Raw genomic sequence first — 22618 nt, 5'->3', positions numbered from 1 at the left:
CTTCCTTGCTCCTTTAACCATAAGGTCAATTTCAAAATGACCCAAGGGCAAAATTATATCTTATAAATCATGTCTATTTCATGCTTATTACTGTATTGATATTTCCCCCCCACTCCAAAGTGACTTATTAGCCCTTCTCATTTGTTATGCCAAGGCTAAAAATAATTTAATATTTATATATATATTTTTTATGTCTTTCAGTTTGAGAGGTCGGCACCAATATTCAATATTTTTTCAAATATCCAGATCGGCATCAACCAACGGCCGATAATAGATCAATTTAAAACTGTGTACTCAGGGAAGTATTTTGAAGGCAATATCCTCCCTTTTACTGAAAATGAGTATCAACTCTACATATTGGTTATCAGCCTCCTTGACTAACAATCAGTATCGGTATCAGCCCTGAAAAAACACATTGAGCTATTTTTTGTGTGTGTTAATATCAAAACCACTAATTAGCTGTCACTTGTCATTGTCTCTCAGGAGAAGAAGGAGCCGCAATATCCCTCGGGTAGCACCCTTGCAGTAGAGGTGTGCAAAGTCCATCGGCGCTTTTCTGGCAACCTGCAGCTGCCTCCGTTGTCATGGCGACAGGCCGAGAAGGAGCGGGATAGGGGAAGTTTGCTATCCCCGGAGAAAGACTCAGTGACTCACACCAGGCCAACGAGTCTACCTATTGCTTCTCTCCCCCGGATTGACATCACAAAGGCTGACACCAACAGGTGAGGCTTTGAGTTTTAAAATTAAATGCCCTTTGAAATAGTCTTTTGCGATGTTCTCTCAACGGAATGTCCAAGAATCACAAGGTTGGCTTGATAAATCACTAAAGGAGTGGGTTTGTAACCCATGCAGTTACTTTTGAGACTCAAAACAAAACAAAAAAGGAGTCTCTGTGGTGACTTCCATTTAAAAAAAGAAAAAAGAACGGTAATATGACATTTTGTTTGAATCATTGCACTTAATTTATTAAAGGTGATTTATCTATTTTTTTTTAGACGCTGTAGCAAAAATAGATGAAAGCCTGCCCTTATTACTGTATCGTGATTTTTACGAGTGGCTTTTAGCTGACTTATTGTTTGAAGATGAACTTTGTTTGTCGTATGTTGTATTTTGCTTTTATGTTTGCAGCACTCGCCCTCTTGCCTCAATACTTTTTCAAAGCGTTGGCTCCATTTTGCTTGAGTGATGGTCAGGGGCCACATTTGCTTGTTATTTATTGGGCTATAGACTACAAGGCGCCATTGTTGACAGGGTTGCAATATTTTGGTTACTGGTTGATATTTAGAAATATTTGAGGGATACAGTTTTCACTTCACTAAAGGACCATTCTCCCGTCACGTGTGTGACATTCTCACAACAATTCTATTGTTCTTCCGGGGGTTCAAGCTTCGGCAATAATTGAGACCTTCTAAATGATAGGATATTTATTGTGACTTAGGTTAGCTCTGTCAGTTGTACTTGAAAATTTACCTGGTATCATGTAAGGTTATGAGCATGCTCTATGGTGAGAAAAAAGCTTAATACCCTTAAAATACAAAACACTGTGGGAATTGTTTTGCTATTTTCCGAGGTTGAAGACGACATGAGTAGAGATGTGCATGGGAATTTTGGTAGCTTTTTCCCTTCTCAGAGATACTCAGGAAAATGTGCTGTGTCACGTGTGCCCGTCCGGGTACTCGCTGCCTTCGCTGATTTGATTGGGTGGCATTGGGCATGAGGACTGATGAGCCGAACGCAGAGTAGAGCGGGTCATGCCGAAGAAAATAATCCTTATAATGTCCTGCGCTGTGACTGTGGCCGGAAGTTTTGTCTCAAGGGAAGCACTTTGTCGCCAATCAATGGAGACTTGCTCACGGTGTGGCTTCGATCCCCGTGCTTGGCACCGCCGGTTACACGCTAACCTACATAATCTAGTTTAGTTTTGTAGTATCTTAACTTTAAGTTTATTTTAAAGTAAGTTAAAACACAAGAATTGTGTCAAATACTTTAAGATTCTAATAGTGACTGTTTTCACTATTTTTGTTCATTGTTCACTAATTATTGTTTTACAACATTATACTGAACATTTGTCTCATGGTGAATACGTTTTACATTAATTCGAGCTGTTGTGTTTTCAGTAATGACTACAAACTGCTCTTAATCTGGTCATGATCATTTTATTATTGTGAGCAAGTACAAATGAGAGATTTTTCTTGTCAATTTAAGATACACCCATTTTTTCCAGAGACTACTTCATCACTGTAATCAAGTACAAAAATGAAAAATAACTTTCTGTTTTGATAACAAAAATGAAAAATTAAATGATAACAAGTGAAGAAAATACACCTTGCACCTTCTCTAGATTGCGACTTTTTTAACTCCAGCGGCTGGTGGTTTCTAGGCTGCCACAAGACACAACACATTGACCACAAATTATTCTTGTAGTCGTCGTCATCGTCTTCAACCACTTCTCATGAATAAAGCTATGGATGGTTAATATTTGCTTTTCCAAATCTGTTAAACAGAGCGTGGTAGTAACAAGTTACATTTACTTGAGTAACTTTTTTGAAAAAAAAAAACTTCTAAGAGTAGTTTTACCACACAATGCTTTTTACTTTTACGTGAGTAGATGTGTGAAGAAGTACCGCTACTCTTTACCCACCGCCCCATTCATACATTAGATTTACCGTATTTTCACATAAAGAGCTCTGCTTGACTTGACTCTGTTGGAGCATTTCTGCGGACACTATTGATGTGACGTTCACGAACGAATGGAGTCTTTTGAGCGGCTCTTCAATGTGACGATGGGTACCGAGTCTTTATAGAGACCCGTTCAACCCAGTCAATCATCTCAGTCAATCAAGATCTCACCCATGGTTGACTTTTTTACAATCTAGTGGGGGGTGGGGGTTATCCTCATGTGGCTATTTTGACAAAGTAATGAGTAGATAGTCCAGATATCTGTTTTCAAATGTTGGCCGTAAAAGTGGTCTTCATTATGTATTTGAGCAAAACAGCTTTTGTTTGGTCTTTGGCATCAGAAATCCCACCAGATGGCGCCAAAGCAATACTGTTATTTACCTGAGCACAAACCCATCAAGGAACAGAAGATAGCATCCTTCACACAAAATCAGTGAAGTACAGCTACCTGAAAAAAATCTACTTAAGTAATGTTTTACAAACAGTACTATTGTTTTGTACTTTGTTACTTCCCTATAGTGCTGCTGAATAAATACAATGGCTGCTAATTTAATGGGTTCTAAAACACAGGTTTAGAACGGCACCACACTATGAATGTCTGCTCTGCACTTTATGCAGTAGAGTCATGCATGAAACATTTTTCTCATCTGCTAATCACTACGTACATTATCAGGACAAAAATATTGTGTCAATTATTTATTATTAGCTATTTCAGCAAACTTCGCATCTATAACAGCAAATCATTTTGCGTGAACATATTCTAGTTTTGGCGGCACGGTGGGTGACTGGTTAGCACGTCCGCCTCCCAGTGCACAGGCCGCAAGATCGAGTCCGGGTTTCGGCCTCCCTGGGTGGAGTTCACATGTTCTCCCTGTGCTTGTGTGGATTTTCTCTGGGTGCTCCGGTTTCCTCCCACATTCCAAAGACATGCATGGCAGATTAATTGAACACTCCAAATTGTCCATAGGTGTGATTGTGTGTGTGGATGCTTGTTCGTCTCTGTGTGCCCTGCGATTGGCTGGCAACTAGTTCAGGAAATGGATGGATGGATATTCTAGTTTGTTTGTTTTTTATTGCGATTTTGTGGCTTTTTGGTTGGGGTGTTTTTTTTCTCCATAATATTGAACATCAGTTTGGTCACTGATTTATTATTTAGGGTCATGGATCTTTTATTCCAGCGCTCCTTGTTATTCAACACCACACTCAACAAACTATGCCTTTATTGAACTGGATTTAGAGATTCTGGAACAAATTCCCATTCCTATTCCCAAATTGTTCTCATAAAACATGAAAGCGTAATTGTCCCAAATGTACAGAGGGGGAAAAAGGGGAAAACAATAATACAGTACTACAGCCCAAACCTCTGACTGATTTATTTAGTATTTTATATGTGAGCTATTTCATGTGTTGTATCTTTGTACAGCGTAGTCATTTGGGTGAACTCACTAGATAATCCGTAGAGGTTTAACATGGAAGGAAAACAGATAAACACTGAATCCCTTACTTGTGGTGCAGCCCAGATGTGCCCTATCCATCTGCCAAGCCTACGTTATCCTAGCATGTGGTCTGTGACTGGACAGAAAGTCCGTTGTTGTTTCTGTGTGTGTCATGCACGTGTTCCTGAATTAATAGTAACAGCATCAGTGTCTCTCGAAGCGCTTGAACCCCGATGAGAGGAATGTTACGGAAGTCTGTCCGATGCCGAGTTGGGTACTTTGATTTCAGCGAGGAGATGGTCAGTGAAGTGCAACTCTCAGCCACCAGGTGACGCTTTACTGAACCTTGTTACCTTTTGTTTCCGCTTTGCGTATTTCTGAGTTTTTGTTTTGAATTTGCAGCACATAATCTTAGAAATGCTGAGGTTGTTTTAAAAAAAACGCAATGTTTCATTATTTAAGTCTATTAGTTTGCATCAAATATCAGAAAGTTCACTTCGTTAGAAAACTGTCTGTCGCAGATTATGAGATTTATGTCATGAAAGCAGTTGTGTCAAATTGGTATTTAGATGACGTGAAATGAGACGCAGATGACACAGTCTGTCCCGCTTGAGAGTTTTCACATTAATCTGATTTTGTTGGGCAGAGGTGCGGTACTTTGTGTCCTCAAAACTCGCTCGATTGAGTAAATATGACTGAACACAAATGCCAAAGGCGATATTCTAGTGAGGCAGAGCTGTTTGACCAGCAAAGCTCACTTATTTATTAAGCAAAAGAGTTGTCGTTTCTAATCTAGGTCAAAGGCGGACTGATGCGTAATCTTTTCAGGCTTTATGCTACCACCTCTTTTACTTGATGGGATTGGTGAGAATGTTGCACAAGATAGCACTTATTGAACCTGCAAATGACATGCAGTAGATTTCCTCATAAAAGCATAGGTCGATGGTGAATCAAAATTGTCAGCATTTTCTTCAAATGGAGAGCGTCACATTTTTCTTCACATTTTTTAATCTCTTGTCTTCAGTTTGGAGGGAGAGAATGGCCCATCATTGTGCTGTAGTCCCTCAGACCCACAAGCCTCCCCGAGTTCGGGCCTGGTTCTTCATCCCAACCTGGCGAGCCACGGCCAGCGTCGAGAGTCCTTCCTCTACCGCTCCGACAGCGACTATGAACTGTCACCCAAGTCCCTTTCTCGAAACTCTTCCATCTTTGGAGAACTGTGAGTCGCTTCTTGTTTTTATTGCGCCTGACTGCCGCTGTACACCACTATCAGGTTTTTTGATGATGATGATGATGATGATGTTTTTTTCCCTCTCATTTTAGCCACGGAGAAGACTTGATAGTGACCCCCTTTGCCCAGGTAAGTAAACTGTGCAGAAGCAAGCAAACATCAGTTTCCTCTGAGTGATATGTAAATGAAAAGCTGTTGCACTATCAGCAGTTAAGTAACTTCTCTGCCACCTAGTGGCTTCTAGTTCAGTTTCAGCTGTAATTTTTCTACTTTAATTGATTATTATATTTCATCCATCTATTTTCTGTACGAAGCCTATCCTAACTGATTTAGGGCATTAGGTGGGGTACACAATACCAAATAAATAAATAGATTTAAAAAAATCCATATTGTTATTGCATTGTTTAGGCTACTAATATTTTTTAGATAGATAATGAATAATATGTCAAGCAATGCTCTTAAGTTCTCATTTGAACTGGTTCCATATGGAAAAAAAACATTTTGGAATAATAGTCACTAACTGGTTGCGTAACGGTTCACCGACGTCCACACAGGACTGGTCTCGACACGCATGACTTCAGTTTCCCCCCAGAGAAAACGTGACTACGATTACTGTAGTTATCTGTATATTTATTTGCCATGTGAATGACTGACAACCAGTTCAGGCTTTAGTCGACCTTTTGCCGGATATCTGCTGGGATTGGCTCCAGCTCCCCGTGACCCCGAACAGGAAAATCGGTGTATAATAGTAAATCCCAATTTTTATTTGCTGTTATTCATCTGTTTGTCTATTCTCTATACAGGCCAAACAGATTATTCCTGTGTATGCTCCAAATACAGAATTGTTTTCATATTTTTTTATGATGTTTTTAAAATTATATATATGTATATATATTTAATTGCAAATATACTGTACAACTCTGCTTCTTATCAAAAAAAAAAAATCCAGGTTCTGGCAAGCCTTCGCACCATCAGGAATAACTTCACCACATTGACAAATGTGCAATGTGCATCTAATAAGTAAGTCAAAGGTTTTTGATACATTTACTGAAAGCTATAGAGATGTCTCTGTTTTGAAGATTCAAACGTATCACACTTGGGGGCGCCACTGTATAAAAAAAATGTATTGCAAAATTCCTCTAAGAAACCTCTACTTGCCCATTTAGACCAATTGAAGTATAAATTTAACAGAAATATAAGCAATGTTCTCTGGTCATGTTGAGTCTACTGTTAAATACTACATTTTTTTTATAGCTGAACTTCCACAATACTATGCAATACAAGTCAATAGTATGAATTCAGTAAGAGAGAAATAATTCTCACGCTAAAAAGTAAATAACATTTTATTTTGATATTTTTGACATTTTCTGTTGATGTGTAATTATAGGAGGTCTCCTGCTGCAAATCAGCCTCCAGTTACAAAAGTCTGTTTGTCTGGTAAGTTCTGCCTCTTACGGTTTATGATAGCAGCTCAATTAGAATGATGTAACTCTGGGGAAGGCCTCACCTTGCGTGCAGTGACGTGCAGAAATTGTGTTTAGTCTGACAGTTCCAAGAATTACTAAATCAGCTCATCTAATCCTATGACGATGCTCTTCTCAAGATTTGAATGAACACAAACTTCTTTGACACAACGTTTACACAATTTGAAGTCTCAAGACTTGTGTGTTTTCCTTGTGAGAAGCATGAAATGACACAAGAAGGGGGCATAAGGTTTTAGGAAGTTGTGTTAGAGATATTTTGAATAAACAGTATTCACAGTGTTGAATGATGTACTTATTTTTACACCTGGATAATTTCTTTAGTGGAAAGGTGACCTTTTACATTATTCAGAGCAATAAAAACGACTATGAATACTTTCCAACACGCTTCTTTGTGGGGTTTAAAATGATCTCCCCGTGTTCATCTGGGTTTTTCCCGGGTATTCCGGTTTCCGCAAACATTCCACAGTATGTTAATGAATTAAAGAATCTAAATTGCCCTTACGTATGAATGTGAGTGTGGATGATTGTTGGTGCCCTGTAATTACCGTCACAGTCTCTGGCCTAAAGTCAACTGGGTTCGGCCCCAGCTCACATGCGACTTTAATGGGGACAAGCCGTATAGAAAACGGATGGAGGCATGTATATGTGTAAAAATGACCAAAGTAATATCTTGCACAATAATTTTGCCAAATTTCCAGCTAAAAAAAAAAAAACATTCAGGAAAACTGACTTAAAAACTGACATTTATGGCAAATTTATTTAGCCAGGGCTTGAAAAGTTTTAAGCGTAAAAGTATCAGATTCAGTCCAGATTGAGTTTCAAATGACGTCAGGAAAGTGCGGATGAGAGCAGGCGAAGAGGGAGGTATGGACACTGTTTCCTGCTGCACTGGTTCTTCGAGCCTGATTGACGTCAGCAAGGCCTTCAAAGCGGGCGCGCTCCACTTCCTATTATCACAGATGGGCCGCTGCAACATCCCGCAGCAGGAAAAAAACAAGACAACTGTAAGCTTGTAATTGTCGACTCCTCACTTCTCACAACCTTGACCTTCCCTCTGCGATTGCTTATGTGTACGACTATCCGTTAAGACGAGGGGAAAAAAGACAAACCCGTCACACTTTGCTGTTTTGAATGCAGTCTGGGACCCTCCTTCTTTGCCGTTGAATATGTCATCAGATACTTCTGAGAAAACAAAGAACTCACACCTGCTTCTGAATAATAGTGATTGTTCCTTTGTGCTCTTTTCTGTCTCGTTTTCTCATCACTCTAAACGGAAAAGGAGACCAGATTTTTCCTGTTTTGCATTTGCGGTCGCAAAGAAATCATCCCCCAATAGTGATAAAAGATGAATTTCACACTTTGCGGTCTGTCTTGAAATCCTGCTGGTAGCACTGTATGCATTGAGACAAAATCTTAGTTGCAGCAAGGGCCATTGAGAATTAAGTGAAAAATGGCTCATCGTTTTCAACCACTTAAATCAAGTTTGATATGTGAGAATTGAAATAAACAAAAAGGCACATGGCCACAGTCACGAGCTCTAAGTGGAGAAGGAGGGGTGGGGGGTTATTTTACCACTTCAGACTGTTTACGCTCAGCCTGCACCATTGAATGTAAGACAACTCAAATGTTGGTTATGTGAGCAGTTTTTTCTCCACACACCATCTTGACCTCATCAAACTCTGTCCCGTGAGCCCAGCGGCCAACAAAGGGCTCACTCTTCCCTGACTGATTCAGATTATAGGCTTTGCTCTCTATTATACTTGATAAATGCAACTCGCAAAGCTTGGGTATGACGTGCTTGACCGTCACTTGTGATTACTCTGTAACGGCTATCAGGAAACTTAACTGCATGTTGTCACAGGAGTTGGGGATAGTTCATACTTGTATATTGTTAGATTTAGACAGATGAATCAACACTAGCGGGTCACAGTACTTTTAATGCAGTACCACACAAGGTGGCCAACATATATTTGTCCGGTCATTGCCTCACAGGCCGCCTCACTCCAGTTCAGTCTGGTGTAGTTACTCAAATCCAAAAATGTGCACAGCTAGAATCCGTTTCAGGTTTTCCAGGCTGACAGCCAGAGGAGAGGATCCTGAGGGCTGGAAGCTGCAGCTTGGTTAAGTATTTGAATTATGTCATTGACGTCAGCAGAGTCATAAACCTTGTTGCGGCCCATCCCTCAAGCTGTCCCGTGCCAACAAAACTCCATGGCGCATTGTTAGAGGGTCGTCAAACAGGCCTTGATGAAGTGTGTGCGTGTATATGTTTGTATAACAACTCAAGTCTTTAGTTTTGATAGGTGACGAGGTTATGTCACAATTAGAAACTACTCCAACAACATTCAGAGGTGTTAGTTTATGGATAGAATGGTTTCAGTATTGACCTGATTTTTTTATTAGATTTGGTTTTTGAGCAGATCAAACAAATATCTCATGTTCTAAAAAGCCAACCATAGCACAATACATTATAACAAACAAACAGAAAACGATCATGTCAAAAAAAGCAATCATCATGTACACCAGTGGCAATAAAGCAAGGTCAACATGTGCTGCCCAAAAAAGGAGTGGGAAGAAGAGAACTTATTAAATCCCACCCCCATCTTCCATTAATATACACAGCATTCATGCAACTTCCGCTTCCCTAATATTAAAATTACAGCCATACAAGTCCTACTGATCAATAATAGGCAAAAAAAAAAAACGGAACATTATATATACGGATACTATCTACATAATAATTTGTACGATTTAGAATAGAATATGTTGCAGCAGGTGCGCAGGTTCAGAGCAATCAGATTCAGGAGGGCTCGCTTTGGGAAAAGCCTGATCCCGGCAGCCATAGCCGCCTAAACAGCAGGCTCCGCTGACCAATTCAAATCCGCCACCCTGTCATATGCCATGTATATTGCTATGTCTGCCATCTATCTGTGATGCATGTAAAGTTGTTGTCTTCTTCCGGTACAGTCTCGTGAAAATGAATTTCCCCACGGGGACCAATAAACCAATAAATCAATCAATAATTAAATACAAACATAGGTAATACAAATATATACCAACATGGTAAAGTATCATGAAGGACGTACCCATAAAGTAATGGAATCGAACATACCAGCATGGTAAGAGACAACTAACCAATACCAACAATGGTAAGAAAAAGCCAGTGCAGGGCAATTAAATAGGGGTGGGAATCTTTGAATGTCTCACGATTCGATTCGATTCCGATTTTTGGGCCTGCGATTCGATTCAGAATCGATTTTTCGGTTGCGAATGATTTTTGATTCAAAATGATTTGATTGACAATGATTTCTGCTTCAATCTATGGATGTGCAAGGAATTGTAATGAAATATTCCAGTCTGACTCGCTAATGCTAATTAGCGCGCTACTCGCGGCACTTTTATCACTCAAAAGAACGTCTCCACGCCGGAAAAAACAAACTTTTATTGGAATGAATAGATTGTGACTTTTTCCTTCTACTCTCTAATGTGGCTACAACTTAACAGTGTATTAGACCGCATGGAACCACACTGCCCCTCAGTAGCCAAACTGGGTACAACATGAACAGTGCTCCAAATAAAGGCGCACACAGACAAAGGCAAGACAGTATAAAATAATTTAAATGAAATCGATTTTGGGACATTTAAAATCGATTCTGAATCTTACTATATGCACCCCTACAATTAAAGCTAAGACCTGCCCTCCTCATACTAATACATACCAAAGGCTATAAAAAATGGGACCCATTTACCTCCCTGCTTGACAGCTTGAGGGTTGGAATTGGGGGGTTAGATCAAATGATTCCCGAGCGCAGCCCCTGCTGCTGCTCACCGCTCCCGCAGGAGATGGGTCAAATGCGGAGACAATCAGTGGTACTTTAAAAACAAAACAAAAACAAAAACGTCAGCCTCTAACACAGATTAACCAATATCTTGGTCAGAATGACCAATTTGTATCGGTTGGCCCAATCACCAATATATATTGGTTAAAAACACTTACCATTCTAGAGTGGTTAATTTAACCAAGGGATCTGTCGGACACATTACCTGCTTGATTGGTCAAATTTAACCTTTGTTGGGGGGTACATTTTGACCAATCCGTTTTTAGGGTGTATGATCCTTACTGCACGTTTTTGCGATATGAATAAGGGCTATATGGAACATTTATAATTGTTTCCCCATACTTCAATGCAATAGATGAGATATGGGAGAACAAAATAACAATATAATATTCCGAGAGCATCATGATCTAGGAATTGCTTTGTTTTATTTATGATTGAGAGGCTTTTGGAAATTTTAGTTCTTATGTGTCTTATGTGGGCATTCCACAACAACTTGTTATCAATTATTACACCCAGGAATTTATATATTAATATATATATATATATATATATATATTTTTTTTTAAACCCTCCAGTTTCGAAATATTTATATATAGTTTTTCCGCATTTAACCATTCAGCTGTAAACATTCTTCCTTTTTCTTTCTCACAATAAACTGACATGCATCAGTTGCGATAAGATGATTTAGTACTTAGTCATTTGTGTGTCAGCGCCTCGTGTAGTGAGAAGTCAAATGTATAACAAAACATTATTACACACATTGGTGTCCCAGTCATCTCTCTGTCTTTCTCTTTCACACAATGCCATGAGGTCAAAGTGAAGAATGTTTGTTTACGTACATGCTAACTGGTGACTCAAGCCTAACTGGACATATTATTTCCTGACAAGTCAGATAAGCACGAAGAAACTCAACATTAGTCACAACATCCACATTAACTTCACAACTTCATCTCTGCCTAGTAAATAGCTCACACACATCACCCTCTAGTTATTGATGAAACACTTTGGTGCTCTTAGTAGAACATATAAAGCCATTAATGTCTGCTTCCTCCAAACCAGCGTTTAATACTGGTTACATGTCATTGCACCAGTAGTTTTATATTCCCTTATATAGCCCGCGTGCGTTAAAGTAATCGTCTTCTCGTGTTGCCGCTGGCTGAAACCCTTCACAAGGTGGCATAACGGATAAGGCAGTGCAGTTTTGCAAACCACACTTCAGCCAGACAGCCAAGGAAACAGGTTTGGGGGGGGGGGGGGGGGTAGAATGAGCACAGAGAGGGGCAGTGTGAGGCGGATGAGAGCGGAAGGTGTCTTGGCCAGGAATGGATCTGGGGGGGATGTTTTAGCCCAGCCAATGTTGTTAGTGTTGTTGGTGGCGCTCACAGAGGCTGGTCTGTGGCCCTATAGGGGAGAGTGGGGCGGCAGACAGAGTGTGTCTGGACACTGAGGCCTGTTGTCCTCATCGCGGCCGCCCGCATATGGCCAAGGCATTAGGACACGCAGATGAGAGAAAAAAAAAAAGATCTCCATTGAAAAAACAGGCTGGAAAAGTACCCCGCGCCATATCGGAGTGTAGGTTTCTCAGGCTGAGCGTGCGTCACGCCACTTTTGACTGGTGACGGTGAGATACTGTATGACAGGTAGCGTTGAATCCCTAAATGAGAAGGTAGATGAAGCATTTTCAGCTGGCACCAAAATAGGCCCAATATTGTTAATACATTTTGAATGAAAGTGTGTGTGGGGTGGGTTCGTGATGAATGAATGTATTTCAGATAATTAAACAACATTCACACCCTTTCTCAACACAGACAATTTGTAGTCGTACCACTGATTGTCACACACACCTAAGTGTGGGGAATTTGTTCTCCTGAGGAAACGGTGAGCAGGAGCGGTGCCGCACACGGGAATCATTTGGGGAACTAGCTGAGTCTAGCTCAGCTAGATCACCAAATGATCTGAATGCTGAGTCTAGCTGGAGATTTTACTTTCACGGTTCGAAGGTGTTTGTCATGGTGGCGTGCAAGCAAAAGGCAAATAGACTCAATCAAGCAAGCCAACAAGGAAAAGCAAGAGTGCAAGGTTTATACTCAAACAATTAAAATAAAAAGTAATAAAGAAACATGAGGAACAGACTACCAACAACCACAACAAGACGTGAGGCGACGTGACGCGACATGGGACAATATGAACCGAGAATGAGTGAATGAAAACAGGGAATTAAATACAAACAGACTGCCGAGACACTCCTGGACAAGATGTGCTGACCAGAACAGGTGGAGACAAAGACAATATATTAATAGAAAACAGATCGTGATCTTAATACCCAGCCCTCACAACCCACATTTAATGACAGATTCCAGACAACCTAAACAAAAACTGGCCAAAACAGTGTGGGCAGAATTTGGCTTGGAGGTTGGCACGAGGGTGAAAATGCAGCCTTGTTGAAGTGCTGCAGGTCGACCAGATCAGCAAAAGAAAGAGGCCCGTTTCGGACAGTCTGGCGGACACCAGACATAAGGTGCTCGGCTGGCGGAGGATCGGATGGCAACCGCAGACTGGGTGCCGCCGGAGCCACAGGTGACTGCCGTGGTGGGTCCGGCCGCCCAGTTGGAATGTGGTCAGGTGACGTGCGTGGCAGGCCCGGCCGGCTGGTCGGAGTGTGGTCAGAGACAAAGACATAATGAGCAGAGAGGGAAGACACAAACTGGAGTCACGGGAAAACAAAACACAACTTAATCACAATATTGAAAGTCAAATGATCTCTATGTCAAGAATCAAAATATTAACAAAACTCAAATCATGACATGCTGGACGTTACCAGGATCATTCATTCTAAAAACAGTTGGGTCAGAAATAATCCAAGTTGGGTCCAGAATGGACTTTTTGGGTTAAATAACTTAAAAAGTTGGGTCAAATTAAATTAATAACCCACAAAGCAATCCAAAGCTTGCTGATTATCTCATCATTTGAATCAGGTGTGTTGGAGGAGGGAAACATCTCAAACATGTAGGATAGGAGCCCTCGAGGACTGGAGTTGACGATCTCTGATCTAAAGCATGCAGGACTCGGCCCTTGAGGAGCAGAATTTGATACCAGAGTATCTTCTCCAAAATTGTACAGTAATAACATGGATAGTAATCACATCTATTTTTAAATTAAAATGATGCAAACGGGAAATGTTTTTAATTGTCTAACATAATTTTATTTTTTTGCCACTTGCTTGAGTCATTTACAGCCACAAGGCACCTATCAGGTCTTGTAGGAGGTTTCCAAGTGCCCATCCACAACAGCTAACTTGACACCAATCTACAAGTGAAGATCTCCTTGTAGTTCCTTTTAGTAAATGCATTGTGCGCACACAATCTTCTGCATGTGCGTCTCTCGAATGAGCCGCTTCAATTGGCCCGAGAGTCATCTGCATTCCTTCTCACAATGGCGCAAATGCCAGTTTCTATCTGCACTAGTCTAGCAAAATACCCCCCATATATTTTTACTTAATATCGTGAGAACTCTGAGTTCCAATAGAATACGTACACGTACAACATGCACCTAAAGGAAAACATTTTGAAGTCATAATACTCATCAATATTTGTTCGGCAGCCTTTAAGACTAATTATAAAAATGACCTGGATCTTATTTGCAGCGAAGATGAGCCAAGCCTTTGAATTTTGATGACTCTATTAGAACTGTCTGTCTCCGTCTACCTTGACTGAAGGGAACTGGCGCAGGATGTGGTTGCACCTTCTTGGCAGCATCGGGACCGAGACCTCCACGCGTTGATGTATACCAAGTTTCAAGAGTTTGCCGCATTTTTGCATGAATGGCTTTGATGTTGAATTTTCAGTTCTGTGCCGCTGACTTTTATGTGACTTGGAGGCCCTGATTCTTAGAATAGTTTGGCCACAAAGCTCGGTGACCAGTAGTTTGTAACCAAGAGTACTTTGGATTCCTGACCAGGCGCTCAAGTTAGGGGAAATATTTGTAACATTACAAAAAGATTTACAAAAAGAGCCATGATTTTTGCATTTTGGTTCTCCTTTGCATTCCATTTCAATAGTGCTCGTTTTCTTCAGCAGCACACGTGTGCAATGAGATTTCCTTGATTTTCTTTGTTCTCAGTTGAGTGCATATGCCAATTTGGTGCTTTGAAGTGCTTTGATCCACTATATTGACGTAAAATAGGGAGCAGCATGCTGGCCGTCTTGTGCTAAGCAGATGGGCTAAATGTATTCCATGTGTGACGCTTATGAGGTCGATGGGCCTTTTTCAAGGAAAAAGGAAGGTGGGGAAATCCAGATGTGTGCAGCGTCAACTCCTTTCAAGCACAAATTTGTTGAATCAACACTCGCCCCGGTATTTGCGGCGATTTGCGCCATTTAGTTTGAATTTGCTTCTTCACACGTCATCATCTAAATAATCAGCACAAGTCTGTGTTTTGCTTTTCACATGAATGACTGCCTTGATTGTCATTTTGCAGCCACTCTACCTTGTTTTAATTCCGCTCCATGTTTTATGCAGGTTCAGGGTCAAATAGGAAGTACTTTGGTTTCTTGGCACATAGCTTGGTCCTGGTTTGGCCTCCCTCCAGCGTCAGAGTCAAAGTTTGCCTCTTGTGTTACTTGTGCAAACAGGGTTTGATGTCTGATATAATATCCCCCCTCTCTTCTTCCTCCATGAGGTTCAGAAAGGAGAGAGAGAGGCATTTTGTGAAGCTGGCGTGACGGGAGTTCCTGCTGCAGTTTATCTAAGTTTAAGTAGAAGACGTTGGGAGGCTAAGGAGCTGTCTTTTCAGCACAAACAGCACAAGTGCATCAAAACCCTTTAAACTTGGAAGATGAGCATGCAATTTGATGAAAAGAAACTGATTATAGTGCAGGTTGCTTTCACTAAAAATCACTCTTGCACCAAACCATTTGTGTGTTAAATTAACAGGGGATGTTGTGGGGTGGGGACACCACGTCAACTGCAGGAGGCAGCACACTGCCTAGTTTGCACGCTGCTGGTTTTGTACTGTAGAATGGCACTGTGAGCAAACGACGGAGAGTCTGCGAAGGGGTGGGGGGGAGCAGACCGAGTAGGGAGGGGGTTTGACGAGCCCACGGCCGCGAGTGAAAGCGCGGGGTATGGAGAGAAAGGGGCTACTGAGAGAGTCAGCAAACAGTAACTGTCGCCTCAGTTTGTCTGAGAGTTGGACTACCCTGAACTTTTTGAGGTGGCGCAGTGCAACAAGATGAAGGAGCTCTGTGTGCACAACTCCCCGTCTTCCTCCGCACCTCCCGGGTGTTCAGTCGGCCAGTCCGCCAGAAGATCAAGCCATTCGGGCACTCTTGGACCTCCGTGCATGGAGCCGGGGGTTTCCAATATGGATTTAGATCCTTTGGGCCCTGACTACGTGTCCATGTGTCTGTTGGCAGATGAGTCTTACCAGAAGCTTGCTATGGAGACCATGGAGGAGTTAGACTGGTGTCTGGACCAGTTGGAGACCATCCAGACCTACCGCTCTGTCAGTGACATGGCATCCAACAAGGTATGACTTGAATTTGTTTGGTTTCTTATTATCAGCAGTCTGGTGTTTTTACGCATTTGTTTGCTTGGTTATCTTAGTTTTTCAATCTTATCAGACAAGCAAAAGGAGTCGTAGGTAAAGGAATGTCAAGAACAAAGCGCATCATTGCTGTTTACAAGTTTATAACCAACTCTCTCACGGCTTGTATTTGAAACCACGAAAGAGGTATGGCGATATTATCTAGTTAAACCTTGTCCTAAAATTTGAAGTTGAGACATTGTCATATTCACTCTAATGCATATTTCCTGCAATAGACTGGTGTGTCTATAACATTTTACATTATTCAAACAAGTACAACAAGCCTATTACATGCATAATTCACATCTGAGTTCCTTTTAAGTCATGTTTCAGTTCAGTTGTGATCTCGTTTGTTGAAGACTTTCTCCAGTGATATCATCACAAAGAACCACAGTTTGTCAAAACTAGTAGTTTATGTTTAACAATTAAATCATGAAATAGACTTTCTGTGGTAGGTCAAATCAGAATTTTTTTTCTTCCTTTTCCATCTTTTTCGTGTTCTGTTTTTATTGTTTTGAAGGGTGGTCATCATTATTAAGCAGTTTGGTCCATCAAAATTTCATTGAATTAAAATATTCGTCATGGCCCCTAATGTGTGCAACTATGGTCAAGAAAGTTGACCTTATGTCGTCATAGTATAAAGTTCACCAAATGTCAGGGTCATCACTGCAAAGAATGTATCTCTTTATTACAATGTTGAGCCTCATGTTAGGTCTCCATGGGGAAATTTGGAGCAGTTCAATTTTTCATGGCCACGCTGAGTATTTTAGCCCAATTTTGAGTGTCAACTGTTGAAAAAAGCCTGTTAAATATACGTCATGTTTTGTAACTTGGTGGTCCTCATTCCCTTTAATTTAATATACACAGACTTATTTGAGTTTATTTGATTTGTGTAAAACTGAACTGAATCCACACTAGTAATTATTCCTCAGCCCCCACACAGACACAGGAGACTGTGTGGCGGCATTACATTATAAACACCAAGGGTGATGTTGACCATTTCCGCCCAAACTATACACTATGGTTCGATGCTGATGACTGACCGTGACCGTGACAGCAGTTTCCTGTCTCTGTATTTCCTGTGCTCCTTCTGCCATTGCTCCATTCCCTAGTTAATACAGTACATGACAATGGATGCTGTTCTGACTAGGTGGTCAAATTGAATCTTTACGGGCAACCACGTCACTGGGACTGTGAAGACAAAGAGCACGCGACCCTGCAGACACTCAGCAAAATGTCAAAGTCGTCGGGCAGACTAGGAACATTGTTCATGAGTCAATGAACTCCCAAATGACCAAGTACCATCACAAAGCACTGTTGCCAAGGTTAATAAGCCATGGCGCTGTAACTCATTTTAAAAGCGAAATTAACCTTAAACATTTCTCGACAATAATATGTTATATGTGACCTCCCTAGTCTAAACATGGCATTCTGATTAATATTACATGTGTGGAATATGAAGTAAGTAGCAAAATCCACCTGTTTTCATCCATCTCAGGTGGCGGCCATTTTGCCACTTGCTGTCGACTGAAGATGAGATCACTGTTAGTCAGGGCTCAGTCAACGACCAATCACAACTCACCTGTTTCCTGAAGCTGAGCTGTGATTGGTTGTTACCTGAGACCTGAGCAACTGTGATGCAATGTTCACTCGACAGCAAGTAGCAAAATGTCTGCCTTCTGATATTGATAAAAACAGCTGGATTTTGCTGTTTAACTCATATTCCCTTAACACAATAGTAACCAGAATACCATATTTAGACGAGTGGGGCTGCATAAAACATATTAGTGTCAAGAAATTTTAGGGGAGTTGACTTCCCCTTTAAAGAGAGTGCTACCGTGGAAGTAAAGTTTTTATTGTAGAGATACTGATACAGCTTTTTTAGGGTCTTGTCAATGTTTTTAAGCCTATATGTTTATTGAACAACTTTTCAGATTTGCAAAATGTTGATTTTTGGGGGGGGGTTAAACTTCTAGCAAAACGTTTAAGGAGCTTTGGCATGTATTTAAAAGTTAAATGAAAACACGTAAATGGCTTCCTATTCTTTTCCAAAGTTTAAAAATATTTGAAATGTTAAATTTTCACTTATATTAGTTTTAATTTCAAATGATAACATGAGGGCGTGGTGGCTGACTGGTTAGCACGTCCGCCTCCTAGTGCAGAAGACGTGAGATCGAGTCCGGGCTTCGGCCTTCCTGGGTGGAGTTTGCGTGTTCTTCCCGTGCTAGCGTGGGTTTTCTCCGGGCATTCCGGTCTCCTCCCACATTCCAAAGACATGCAAGTTGTCCATAGGTGTGTTTGTGAGTGTGGATGGTTGTTTGTCTCTGTGTGCCCTGCGATTGGTTGGCAACCAGTTCAGGGTTTCCCCGCCTACTTTCCGAAGCTAGCTGGGATGGGCTCCAGCATCCCCCGCGAGCCTTGTGAGGACAAGTGGTTAAGAAAATGGATGGATAATAACATGAGGCGCAGAGAGTTCTTTGGGTCAGTAGGATCTCTTAAGTTAACTGAAATTTTTAATAAATAGTTTGCTGAAGTTATCATAGATTTAAATGGATCCTTTATTGGCCGTCAGATTTACTTTGTATTAAAAAGGCCAATGCCGGTCCAAATGCTGAATATCTGCATCGATAATCGGCTCGGCCGATAATTGTCTACTTTCACATTTGACCAAACGTATTTATATGAATGCATCATCACCGTAGCTCCCTCGTGACTTTTTTAATGGCACATTAGTCAGAGAACTTGTTTCTTTTTGGAACCAGAAGACATAATTGAACCCATAATCAGACCCAGGGTGTCTCCACTTTCACTGTCCAAGGACACAGGTGTATCCGGGGGTCTGGGACCACACACCCTGTTGACCGCTAGCCTGGTCCCGATGACCTCAGGATGGGGAGCTGCCTCCCCGTCCCTCACTATGATTAGCCTGGCCACACTTCCACACTGATGCTTGTGACGGCCTTGGACAAACATTGCCATCTGAATCCAGTTAGTGGAGTTTATCGTTCTGTGGGCTGCCGTGCGAGCAAGCCCCTGGGCTGCGTGCACGCGAGTAGGAAACTTTAATTCACGTGTGGTCACTTGGTCTTTGAAGTGCTGCCGTCTTCAGAGGGGGGAAAAAAAGACAAAATGGTCGAAACAGATGTAGCGCAGGGTCTGTAGCTGTGACGGGGGAAATGGGCATTAAATTATAGTGTTATTATTCCATGTGACTAAAAGTATGGCCAGGACATTAGACATGCTTACAGTAGTGATCAGAGTGTCTAATTGAACTTTTTTTTTTCCTTGTGACCATACTCTTTTTTTCTGATTGCTCAGCATTTACAAAGAAACGTCTGTCTTCCAGTCATGAATGTGGGCAAAATCCAATCTGTGTTGACATTCTAAACAGGCGTAAATGAGCCAGAGCTCATTGGCTCATTCTGTGCTTTGTAAGATTGCAGAGTTGTTTTGCAACATGCGTCTTCCTGTCCATCTGTTGTTTCATGCCGTAAGACTTGTCACAGAAGCTGATGAATGCCGAACACGCATGCTGCACATTTGATATTTGTAATTTTCCGCAAAAGCACGTCATCGTTGCCTGATCGATTGTCGTCGGTGGCTTTTCATGAATGTACTCGGGTATGTTTCATACTTGAACCCGGGGGCGTGTATGTAAAGCATGTGTGTCGAAATGATCTTCGTCAATGGCTCTGTCATCTAAGAAGTGGAAGGGGAAGTAGGTGGAGGCAGGTTTTGCCCCAAGGTGGTGGGCGGAGCCGTCAATCTGTTGTGAGACTGTAGGCCAGTCAGTTCAGTCCGCTTTATCATTATACTTTCTGTCTGAGGTCAGGGATCAGGGAGTTGCTATACAGATTGATCTCTGTTTGGAATCTTGCCACGTGACAATGGGATTATGTTTTGGTGAAAAAGAGAAGACAAAAATTCAGATGCTAACTAGTTGGAATAAGGTAAGCGCTGTTTTTTATTAATTGTGCTTTGGGATGTACGGACTGCACTAATTTGGTAATTGATTTGAGCTTAGATCATACTGAAACTATAATCGATATTCAATTAATTATTATATATTAAATGTAATTTTTGTTACCAACTGTGTTGTGAATTCCCTGGCAGACTCCACAGCCTAATTTAGGTCAAATATTTCACCACAAAATATTTATTTAGACCTGAACATTTGACTGACTTGAATCCGGTTCCATTTGAGTTTGCTGACGTTTGTGCCACTTTACAAGTTTTTGTTAGTTGATGATTTTATTTGTTTGTTGTTAAAATATAAATGGATGTATCAATCAGCAGCATGCCCCACAAACGGTGTTAGCTTTATTTTCTTGTGCCTGACATGCGGCATTGTTTCCTCGAAGTCACCTAAATTCACACCTTCCCACTGCTTTAAAGAAGCAGAAATCTCGGCGAATCGAATAAAGGCGCCTAATTCAGGGCTCCAACTTTTTTCTTGATGAGCAGAGTTTGATTTTCATGGACTGCCTCCGGCAGTCTCGTGAGTGCAGCCGAGTCTTTGAAAGTTTTTTCACAGTCAAGTAGTTGTTTGCTTCTTGCTTGACATACTTCTGTTGTGAACTGTAAAAAAATACAAATGTCTTCGCACATGGAAATTTTTCACGTGTCACATTCTACATTGCAAAATAAAAATTGGGTCAGTGGTTGAATGCCTTTGCATTGTTGAGACTTTTTTTTTTTTTATCAACAGTGGAACATGAGCGTGCACCTGCACATGCATTTGAATTCTTGTGTATCTCTACTGTATGTGATGCAGTGCCGTTTGTTTTAGTGGACCACCATGAGAACAGCAGAGGGGGGCACGTGACTCTGTTGCCATGGCGTTGAGGTTGTCGAGCCATTGGTGGTACCCTGGTGGGCTGCAGTCTGGAAACTCATTTGTCTCTCTTCATCTTTGTCTGCATCTTTCCTGTAAGAATATGTAGACAGTGAGATGGCACATCCACAATGTAGTATATTCTAGACTGGCGCTAAATGGTAAAGGAGGACTCATTTTTCAACTGTGATAGAATAATGATGGACTCAACTAAGACCAGAAACTCCTCAAAGATGCGTACTGTGGTAAATGAATACCCAGCATTTCCTTCCTTATGTGATAAAGACGCTTGTGCTTACAAGCCTCACATTGCGCAGTACGCATCGGGTCTGTTCTGCATTACTGAGCAGAGGATAGCAATTCGAGATGGTGGGGACACCAACAGTATTATGTGAGAGAGAGAAAAAAAATAGCTTAAAAGGCGAGAAATGTTATGGGGGGGGATTCCCTGAACTTCTGTTTTTCTGCAGTGCTGTGCATTGTGGATTTCTTTAGCAGTGGGGGAGCATTCACCAGTCTTTTTACCTCAGGAGACTGCAGCTACAGTGCAACCCCTCATACCCCCCCCCCCACACACACACACACACCTCGCCATATCTCTCTCTCTCTATCGCTCTCTTGTCTCGCTCTGTCTTGGAATCTTCCCTTCTTCTCTGCCTCGCTCAATTTGAAGAGGAAGGCTGGATTTCCCCCTCCTATGTCACCGGATTCCATCTGGACGGTGGCTGAGGGCGAGGGGGGGTTAGAAAGGAGGTCGGATGCAGCAAGAACGAGAAGACAAAGGGAAATATATTGATTGCATCGAGGGGGGATTCCATCACATGTGCCGTTGCTGGGATTTTGGAACGCGCCGGACGGGCGTCTGAGGGAAGATGCGGATCTCTGCCGCAGCCCCTCTTCTGCCGTCGACAATATTGGAAATCTGAGCGAATCGGTTGCGCCTTGGGGTCTTGGGCTGCGGGTCTGAGCACAGCCTTGGGGGTCCACTCAGAGAGGAGCACACAAGGCTTCTGCTGAGGAGCGCCAGGGGCTCAGCACAGCTCAGCACCATGCCTGAGGCCAACTACCTGTTCTCTGTGTCCTGGGGATACATCAAGGTGTGTTTTGGTGTGCTAATTGCATACATGGGTATCCTAAATGTTGTTGATGTTGTCTGGAAAGGAATCGGTGTGAGGAGTCCCCACAATGTACTAGAGCTAGAAAAGTGTGTATCTGTGGTCTTCTTTTGGTTAAGGTCATAATAGCAGTCTTGGATGATGTTTTGGTAGGACCCCATAAAATGTCAGCATTGCTATATCCTCTAAAGTGTTAGCAACGTCAATTTTTGTGTAGTACACAAACTGTATATTGAATTTATTTTGGCAGCTGATAAAATGCCTCCGATCAGACTGATTGTATCTTGACTGAACAATGTAAACATTATGCCACTGCATCCTCCATAGCATGTACAGCAAATTATTAGTCAAAATGGGAAACAGGCTGTGTGGAATATAGAGGCTAGAAACACAATATAGCATGTCTTGATGAGTTG

At 41.6% G+C, this 22618-nt stretch overlaps 1 protein-coding gene across 3 annotated transcripts in view; it reads left to right on the top strand.

Annotated features, from left to right (window-relative positions):
- The window catches only part of LOC144043295 (3',5'-cyclic-AMP phosphodiesterase 4B-like), a 41970-nt gene that overhangs the window by 10839 nt on the left and 8513 nt on the right, over positions 1 to 22618 (top strand). The window contains exons 3-8 of one of the 3 annotated variants that reach the window (XM_077556750.1): positions 484 to 722; positions 5140 to 5334; positions 5439 to 5475; positions 6296 to 6366; positions 6734 to 6783; positions 16084 to 16196. In XM_077556750.1, coding sequence (XP_077412876.1) covers positions 484 to 722; positions 5140 to 5334; positions 5439 to 5475; positions 6296 to 6366; positions 6734 to 6783; positions 16084 to 16196 — 705 coding nt within the window. Of the gene's footprint in view, positions 1 to 483; positions 723 to 4230; positions 4444 to 5139; positions 5335 to 5438; positions 5476 to 6295; positions 6367 to 6733; positions 6784 to 16083; positions 16197 to 21673; positions 22185 to 22618 lie in introns of those variants that run through there. The other 2 variants (XM_077556751.1, XM_077556752.1) reach the window with 2 other exon arrangements.

Source organism: Vanacampus margaritifer, chromosome 2 (assembly GCF_051991255.1).
Source record: "Vanacampus margaritifer isolate UIUO_Vmar chromosome 2, RoL_Vmar_1.0, whole genome shotgun sequence".
In the NCBI taxonomy this organism is placed as follows: domain Eukaryota; kingdom Metazoa; phylum Chordata; class Actinopteri; order Syngnathiformes; family Syngnathidae; genus Vanacampus; species Vanacampus margaritifer.
The sequence above is the reverse complement of the archived record's forward strand: the minus strand, read 5'-3'. Positions and strand labels throughout refer to the sequence as shown.